The following is a 10,074-nucleotide window of genomic DNA, read 5'->3' on the forward strand; positions in this document are numbered from 1 at the left end:
AGCGTCATGAGTAATACAAGTACGTGTGATTAAAATGAGAAAATGCAGATAATGCAAATGTATAAGAGGCTTCGCTAATGCATTCAAGATAACGAGGAGAAATAAGAAGGAGGGAACGGATATTTTTTACAGCCGATCATAAAAGCGCAAGGTTCGCTGGGCTAAAGGACAGACAGCTGGCGATCAACAGGAATTTAAGATGCCGGGGATTCTATACCGGACAAGCGAATAATTAGGATAATTAGGAGTTCCGACGATGCGCCGCGCGCAGTACTTATGTAAGAATCAGTGCGCGAAGCGCCGCTGTTCCATTCAGTCGGTCGACCGGCCGGCGCCATGCTCGTTCTTTAGTCGATTTCTTTCTCTCTCTCCCCCTCCCTCCCCTCGCCATCTCGATTCTTCTGCCTCGTTCTCCACGTTACTTTCACCTTTGACCTTCGGGATCCACGTTCTTAACCCGCGAGTACGTGCACGATTTCTTCTAACGCGAGTACGCGCCGTAAGATGATTGAGCGCGGTCACGTTTTCTCTCCCAGTTGAAAGATATAATTAAACATTATAATCCTTACAGTTAAGTGGAACATACGTATAGATCTTTTTTAATTATTTAACTTTGAGCTGTTAATTAATTCTCAATTCACGGTTTACCTCATAAAAAAATGGATGACTTTTACTAATAGTTGATAATATTTATATAAATGAAATATAATATAAGCATTTGATATCTTTACAAAATTATTAAATTCTTTATTAATTATTAAAACATATTTTTTAATGATTGATTTTTATGTGTATTTTTCGTTTCTTCTAAATGTACGCAATCAAAAAAATATCGCGATGATATCGTGGTTTAAGCAAATCATGTATTAACACTTCAATTCACGAGGATACTTTCACTATCAATGGACCTTGAATATCTAAGTCTTCGAGCAATGCGCATTTTTTTATTTTCCTTAGAATAAAGTGAAAGCGCAATACATAAATCATCTTTGTTTTTTTTTTTTTTTTCAAACGAATCAAATGTAAATCTGAGTATTTTATGTGCATTTCGGATGTGCATTTTAATAAAGTGATATTTGCATCGTTTTCAATTTATGTAAGATCTTAACGGGCAAGTTTCTCCACACTGAATGATAAGTTCACCTTTGACCTATCATATCCCACTTTTGATCTCTCGAAATGGCACGTGTCATTCTCGCCCAGAGGAACTACTTCGACACGTCATTGTCATTAACGTCTCTCGTATGATTTCAATATTATTGGATAGTTATGACATTTCTATAGTTATAACAGCCATAGCAAGATCCAACAAAGAGCATAATAACTGAACTTGAATTTGCAAAAGTTAGTCTTAATCATAAAAGATTCATTAAAATCAATTGAATCTGAATTATAAAAATGTTTAATTATATATATAAAAATGTAGCTCGCAGTTATTTCACGCGTAACACAGAAATAAAATGTTTCCAAAGTAAAAGCTTGATGAATGTGCACTGCAGCTTTTATGTATTTTACGTAATAGATAAGATATTTGATTCTCATTGCTGTTACTGAAGCATATTTAAACAAATTTTATCGCTGAACTTTGACAAAACTTTATGTTTATCTTAATTAATTCAGGCACTTTAAATTTCCAATGTCTATTGACGATTTCGAGTGAAAAACGCCATAACAATTTTCGAAAAGAAAGGATCATAATAATAATATTAATCATGATATATTATATGAAATATTACTATAAAATCTTTCGCAATAATCATATTTTATTATTACAATTGCATAATAGAACAAGAAGGACGCGACGCGATATGCCCTATCACTTTTTATTTACTTTCTAGAATACAGGAATTATCGTTTCTTTGTTGAAAATCCGTAACTACTATCGCAAAGACATTAAAAATAATCTTTCCGTTCGGCCCTGGCATATAAATGCTCATGAATCATACATCGTGTCGGAGAGTCGCGCGCATCACGCCACTTTCGCAAAACTAACTTACCCCGGCTGTTAAGTTCGATATCTACAAATAGAGACTGTTAAATAATCGTCATTGTTCACAACATTCGATATGCGGAACGCGACGCGCGATGTGAATATTAAGCAATGTGAGTAAGACGGCAAATAAAGCGGAACTAGTAACACGCGCGACTATAATTGAACATACCTACTGCCGGTGTCGTTCTACGCATTCAAAGTAATGACGTTTGAAGAATGCAGATAAGAATAAATAAAATTAAATAGATATAGTTCGAAGAAACAAATTATCTTCAATTATATCTTCAAAAGATATAGAAAAGTATCGTAGAAAAAACAATTTTTTACAAAAAAAAAACAAAATTTCTTTTGGTTCTTCTAAAAAGATATATTTTCTTTTGTATAATATTTTCTTTTGTATTTGTATAATAAATGTTTAAAAAAAACACTGTTTTAAATTAAACTATATCAAGCTAAAAGCCAAAACTAATGAAATCTTCACGAACAAATGAACAATTTCAAAGTCTGATATTAATATCGAGCTGCAAAAATAACATGATAAAAGCACTTGAAAACGATATCTTTTCGTGAAAAATAAAAATTAAAAAGTATAAAATTTTCAAAGAAAAAAATAGATTTTCCTATAAGAAAAGAAAATGCTAAATGCTAAATGCACTTTCATAATATCATCATATTTTCATGCGCCAAAATAATTTGGTTCAAGTTCAAATGGCACTGCTTTATTTACCTCAGAATGAGCTTAAAAATAGATTCTGTTTTTATTGGCCTCACGTTTTGTCAGCAAAATGGATGAATGGACTCGCCACGTGTGTCGCAACTTCGCAACGTGAGTAAAAATTAAATTTGCAGAGTCGCACGTTCGCCTCGGAATAATTGAAAACACAGTTTACGCCATGCTTTTTCGAGACGAGTTAGCCTATTATAGTGATTCATCGACGATGGTGAAGGAAACATCGCTCATAACCATACGTCGTCGGCTTCATAGGATCGTAATATCTACGAAGAAAATCCAACCGGTTTATTTTTTCTCTTACCGATGTAGGCAGTACTTCCTCTCACTATAGGCGCTGTGGAACATACACAGTCAAAAGTCTGTGCTAGAAATATATACGATACTTTAACTGGCAGAATCTATTTCCGGAAAAAGATTTTAAACTATATCTTTTTCTTTTTTTCTTTTTATTTTAATAAAGAATATCTAAGAAATCTATATTTTATATTTTTTTATGTATGTAAAAAATTTATATAAGATATTTTAAAAGATTTAATTACCTGTTTTAGAAATTATAAATTTATGAAAAATATTATTTTATTTTGAATACATAAAGAACTTTTCGTCAAAGTATAAAAAAATTTTAAAAACATGTTTAATTATATTGTCTAATATTAATAGGTAATTTATCTAGAAACAAGTAGCATGAATTGCATGACTAAAAACGATCATTTCCTGTTTGATTTAACACAGTTTTAAATTATTATGGCTGTCAAGTCAAATACATAATTATTTAGAGCGTAACAATCATAAATGAGAATAATTTCTTTACCAACTTTAATTTCTCTTAAAGAAATGTAACATTCTTAATATTTTAAAAATAAAAACCAGTACAAGTTGATTGTGTTTAATAGAAAAAGTAGCTTCGCAATAAATATTGTAAGATTCTTGATTCTTGTTGCCTTCAATTCCTGGATTTAAACGTATAAATCAATTACATTAAAGAATCTCACAACAGTTGCAAAGCTACTTTTATTTTATTGAAAACGTAGCCATTGATTAATATGAATCCTCTATACTTTCGCAATAATCCGCTCCTTGCTCAGAACAATTCCGAGTCTGTAGGACTCCGTCTTAACATCACTACAAATATCAAAAATAGATAATATTCTTCCGGAGAATGCGCAAATCGGCGTGATTAGATATGCGATATATTCTTGTCGGTGTACGTATGTGCGTGTGACACGAAGATTTATGCGTACTCATACGCGCGCACGCGTGAACGATAAAATAGGCGTGCGTATATGCGTGTGAACGATTACCGACGATCATGCTCTTACGATAAACGCATACTTTAACATGCGGAGGCTACATGAGAATAATTACGACAAGTAGTAGTGTGTGCGCAGTTACTTCTGCGCGCGTGCATGTGTATGTGCTCTGCGCTCGCGTACCGACAAATGAAACAAACAAATTCACTCTGGCACGTATGCGCACGTGCTGGTGGAAATTTCCAGGCTCTCGTGAATCCTCCCGCGTGCGATCTCACGCTCGGGAAAACGTTGGATTTTTTCCTGCATACATCATCGAGCGCGTAACTGATAATTAGTACCACGTATTAATGTCGTCTGGGACGAGACAAAATAGAAGAAAGTGACGTGATAACGATATCTTATAGTTTGTCGTAATATTCGCCGTTTATTGCCAATAAATTGCATTATTGTAGTAGATAGCAAAATTTAAGCAAAATCATAAAGCAGACAGATAATATTATCAATAGTATTGTAAGACATTCTCATTTTATTTTTAAAGTTGTTATTTTAAGATAACACATATGTGTGTAATATAAATTCGCCATATATTTCAATAATCCATTACATAAAAGATATGTTATAAATAATTCTTTTCAGTGATGATCATGACTGTGTATTGATGATCTGTTGTGAACTGTCTGTTTTTGCAAATTCAGTTTGCTCAGCTTTTGCAATTTATTGCCAATAATCAACAAATATTGCGACAGATTATAAGAACTTCTACATCTTCACGGAAGATTATAGGAACTTGATCGCTTTTCATCGAATTAATAACCTATTACAATATAAAATCTGATAATATACAAAACCGTGTTAAAAATTTAATAAACTCTGTACTCTATGACTACTTGTTCGATTTTTCTGCGATAATTTACTATCGAAGTCCCGTTTTCATTGTCTTCTACATTAAAGTGGCTAAAAGGAAAATTATCATCCTCAAAATCTCTGATCTCTGCTCCTCAAATACAATATATATGTAATACAATAAATCTTGATAATCTCATCTATTGATTGCGCGGTATAAATAAGATCGAAGGCTTAGTTAGTGGGAGCTCTACGAGAGATGATAATATCTTCATGATAACATCTAGATGTTCTAAAATGGTTAATATTATATGTAAAAGTAATTATTTATTTATAAAAAATAAGGCGTGAAAAATATTATATTCATTTTTTTATGATTAATGTTGATTAAGTAACACAAAATTTGCGTTCCTACGCAAATGTTCTTTTTAAATAGATTCTTTTACGAAGAACTCTTAAAAAAATTTATGAATCTTAGTGCTCCGACGTCGATATATTAGATTGGTTATTTATCGCTACATGGTTTTTTGTATGCGTCACGTCTCGCTCAAGTTATTTTTTAGTCAGGCTACATGTGATTATTATACTCATATACTTTACGTGACTTATCGTATCATCAGCTCGCAACATTGCGTAAATGTTGAAAAAGAACATTATTCATTAACATATGAATACTCATACTGCTACTGATAGTTACTTAGTAATATTCTGAAATTTTCCACACGTACCTGATATTTTTAGTATTCAGTTATTTTTTATTGGATCTAAAATGTAATTTTATTGTGTGATTTATTTTAAAATTTTGCTTAATTCTGAATATTATTGAGAAAAATTTCATAGTTCTTAAAATACATCGCGCAATTAAATTCTAAAAGCGCATTGAACATTCACATAAAATTGGCGCCACATAATTTATAATACTTTTTTTTTTCAAAGAGATACATCTCGTGTAATGAATCAAGTGACCTAATGAAATATGACTTCTAGAAGCGTAGTCGCTCGACAATAATAGGAATTGTAGTCATCAAGAGAAACTACACGTGATTCGAGGAAGTAGAATGCTAGAACCCTACTTGTGTTCCTTGTGCAATCAATCTTTATGAAAGACCGTATCGAATTAGTTGACATAATGAATGAATCGCTCCAATGTGATATTTATATGCACTCCGTATTTTAGACATATACACATATCTTCCCTTAATAGCGAAACTCTTAATATCGTATCAGAATTAGATTAGCTCTTTAGTAAAAATGTTCTTCCTTTTTAACCGTAGACAGTCTTTTATCGTATTCTTTATTTTTTTAGAGATTACATGAAAAATAATATATAGTTTGTGGGACGTATATTTGTTGGAATTGAAAGATAGTTAAAAATTGAAATGCTTTATTATATTGAACAGTATTTTATAGTAGTTTTTATTTAACCGATTTAAAAGTAAGAATGTTGAGTAAAAACTCAGAAAAATTCTTGCAAAAGAATCAAATTTCTATCCAGTATGATAAATAAAATATTTACTTTGATTCGAAAGATTATAAATGGCTTCTGCTCGCGTTTCAGTTATCGTGATTTATTATTTTTTAACAGATTTATCGTTCTTTGATTATACATCTGAGGATTATCTTCATTTTTATTAAAGTTAAGAAAAATATTGTCTATGCAGTGGAAGAGAGATCTGGGTTAAACAAAATAATTTTATGGAACTAATTGTTGCAATAGCAGTTGAAGTGATATCACTCAAGATACATTACGGTTTTATCTCACTCTTTATTTTCTGTTTTCTATTATCTATTGATTATCCTGAGTAGAGATAAGGGCTATAAATGAGATCTTATTGTGGCTGATTGACATGTCTGTGTTATAAGTCCATTTTAGTACGTTGAACTGTATAACGTATTTGCTTGATAAAAATATTCGTTATTTTAATTGATAATATCAAAGTCAAGATGTTAGCGATATTGTTTGTATTACATTAAATTTTATATAAAATATTGTATTACTACAGTTACTTTTATAAATATCAATTAATGGCATTTGGTTAAATTAATCTTTAATAATTTTTGAAAAATATTTAAAAATGTTTAAATGTTTATGCAATCGTATTAATATTATGAGTTATCGAAAGTAATATTCACATAATATAATAAGAATAATATTGCATAAATTAACAAATTATACTTATTGTAAACTCAGTAATAAATTCTAATTAAATTAAGCACATCAGTTTAGTTTAATTTAATGTAGTCGTATTTAAATATCAAGTTTAAATATTGATATGCATGAGAAACTTGTTGAAAAAAGTGAAAGTCGAGTTAAAACGTTACAGTTACAATTAGATATAATTATGAACCTTCATTTTCGAATCTTCCCAAAGTTCATCTAGCACTAAATCTCTGTCGCAACGTCTACCTTCCGTTTTCTAGCAAACGACATGTTATTTGAGTTCCCATTAAAACGAACGATCGTATTAGCGACAGTCCACTGCCGGTCTATTCGACACGCTATCTTGCCATCACGATGACATCGCCAAATTGCCAAGCGTTATCATCCGCGCAGCCATTTTAAGATCAAATTACCCGCGCGACAACCTCTCCGTCCCGATAACGTGTCTATTATCGCGGTGTCGCGCGTGAATAACTGCAATTTCGGAATTGTACGGTTAACTGAACGCGCTTTTTTCTTTTTGATTACAGAATGCAGCCTCGACTAAGACGAAGGATCCTTCGACATCTCCAACGACGACAAGCACCACGAATGGCGGGACTGCTGGCGGTAACAACGTTGGCAATGGACACGCGCCTCTGAAACGCAGCTACACCTCCTTGATGACCACATTAATCGAACAACATCGAAAACTGGACCGTAGCGTGAGCGAACCGACATCACGCTACAAGACAGAGCTCTGCCGGCCATATGAGGAGAGTGGCTCGTGTAAGTACGGCGATAAATGCCAGTTTGCACATGGATATGGCGAGTTGCGCAACCTGGCACGTCATCCAAAGTACAAGACCGAGCTGTGCCGCACCTTCCACACGATTGGCTTTTGCCCATATGGACCGCGCTGTCACTTCATCCACAATTTCGAAGAAGCTCGTATCCACAATCAGAAGGTGAGCGCCCAGTTGGGCTCAACACAGCCCAACATAGTGGGCTTAAATCCGTTGATGAGTGCGGCTGCCGCTGCGGTAGCATCCGCGACCGGCAACGGTACCGCCGCGAACAACAATGCCACTGCCAATAACGTCAGCGTCAACGTCAGCTTACTCGAGCAACTTGCCGCGTCGTCGCACGTGGCCGCGGCCGCGGCGGCCGCTGCCACTACGTCAAATCTCATGCGAACGAATTCATTGAGTCTCGGTAGTACTGCTGCCACCAGCGCGAATGGCTTCAATCAGCCACCGTTGCTGCGAACGTCGTCGCTGAGTCTGGCCACGAATCATCATCACGCGGTACATCTTCGTCCGGTGAATGCCGTGAATACGGTAATGACAAAACCGAAACCGCTCAATCTTAGCCCGACGTTCTCGCTTGGCAGCTCCGCTGATTCAGTCTCGCCGTCGTCTAGCCTCAGTCAGTCGCCGACGAACTCCATGGCGAGCTTCTTCAGTGATGACTGCAGCCAGCAGACGCTTTCATGCGGGAATATGCAGACGACACCGTTCAGTTATAGTCAAGACTTCAGTTTGCTCGCCTGCTCAAGACAAAGCCCGAGCCCGCGCAATAATGGTGTATGCAGTCCCCTCGCGTCCGATGAGGTAACACCCAGAACTCCCTCCCCGTTGTCACCTAACACGGAATCCAGGTTGCCAGTCTTTAATAGGATCAGCAGCACCCTGGGCGACTTCGATAACCTCAAGATCTAGAGCGGTCGCCGCGCGAACCGTAAAGAAGAGAGACGCGAATTCTCGACGAGTATCGCGCTCGGAATAAAAAAGAAGTTTTCACGTGAATTGACTCGAGATTTGGGCGATAGCTTCTCTATAATGGATTCTGTTCATGACGGAATTAACGTCTTTTTTCTTTTTTACGCAGACAGAAGTTTGCGTGATGCGATTTTCCCTTATCCGTCATCGGTCGTATTCCTGAGAAGCATTTTAGGCACACGTCAGGTTTCATTTACCTTTTAACTAGCATCTTTTCCTCTTCTTTTTTATATATTATTATAACCATAATCTTCATATATATCATCGTACTATTGTAATATATTATTATATTACTACATATATTATACTATCATATTATTATTGATACATATTTATCATCTAATATTCTTTCTTTTTTTTCTTCTTTCTCATATTCTTAGATATTCTTTTCGACGCATATTCTTTTAGACGTGAATGACTTTTTAGCAGAAAAGTGAGATCAGCCCGGAAGTCTCAGTCTGCTCGTTTAAGCCCGAATATGAAAATGGTTGGAGAACGGTATGAGAAAAAAGAGAGAGAGAGGGTTCTGTGAGATCAGTGGGTGCCAGAGGACATCAAGCGTAAATTTATTCCGAAATGTGACTTTCCTCCGAGCAAGTTGTTTATTGATCTCACTTGGTAGATCCTTATTACGCCTTACGTTCCCACGAACCCACTGTCTGCGTCCGTCATCTTCTTCTGTTGGATTTTCGAGTTACAAACAGCAATGTCGCTAAATCCGGGGCAGGTAAAATGTTGCAATATCCAAATAACATATACGATTACGTTTTGTCGAGTTTCTTTTCCGAAGAAGAGAGGGTGGGGAAAGTTGTCTCGAGAGTGAAAGGAGAATAAGCACTCCAGCGAGCGAGCGAAAGAACGAAAGAGAGAAAGAGCGAGTGGAAGAGGAGTATATGACAGAGCGAATGAGTGAGTGAATGAGAGAGAGAGAGAGAGAGAGAGAGAGAGAGAGAGAGAGAGAGAGAGAGAGAGATGCGTGAAGCCAATTAACGCATTGCAAACGGCGTCGTGCCGCAAAAGGGGTCATCACAAAATTATATTTATGGATTGAATACGTTTTATCGTGACTGTCATTTTTATCGCAATTAGTTTCATTGATCCTGGGAAATATTTAGCACATCACCGAAAAATGAAACCGATTAGTGGCACGAATTCACAATTTGTTTCAATTCCGCTTGTTTTATGCCCGCATAACATGAATCGTGAACGCTTCAATATTACGATTGTTGTACGTATATGCGACACTCTGTTTTAAAATCAACATCCATGCTCTTGCTAGAACAAAAGGTTTTGTTCCTGATAATTTTCACAAATGGACTGTAAAGCTGAGA

The 10,074-nt window shown here is 35.2% G+C and overlaps 1 protein-coding gene across 1 annotated transcript in view; it reads left to right on the plus strand.

Moving 5' to 3' along the window:
- The window catches only part of LOC108685998 (protein TIS11), a 29,793-nt gene extending 20,845 nt beyond the window's left edge, over window positions 1-8,948 (plus strand). The window contains exon 2 of the mRNA XM_018191027.1: window positions 7,514-8,948. Coding sequence (XP_018046516.1) covers window positions 7,514-8,683 — 1,170 coding nt within the window. The 3' untranslated portion in view covers window positions 8,684-8,948. The remainder of the gene's footprint in view (window positions 1-7,513) is intronic.
- Window positions 8,949-10,074: the final 1,126 nt, after the last annotated feature.

This window comes from Atta colombica, unplaced genomic scaffold (assembly GCF_001594045.1).
Source record: "Atta colombica isolate Treedump-2 unplaced genomic scaffold, Acol1.0 scaffold163, whole genome shotgun sequence".
Lineage (NCBI taxonomy): Eukaryota > Metazoa > Arthropoda > Insecta > Hymenoptera > Formicidae > Atta > Atta colombica.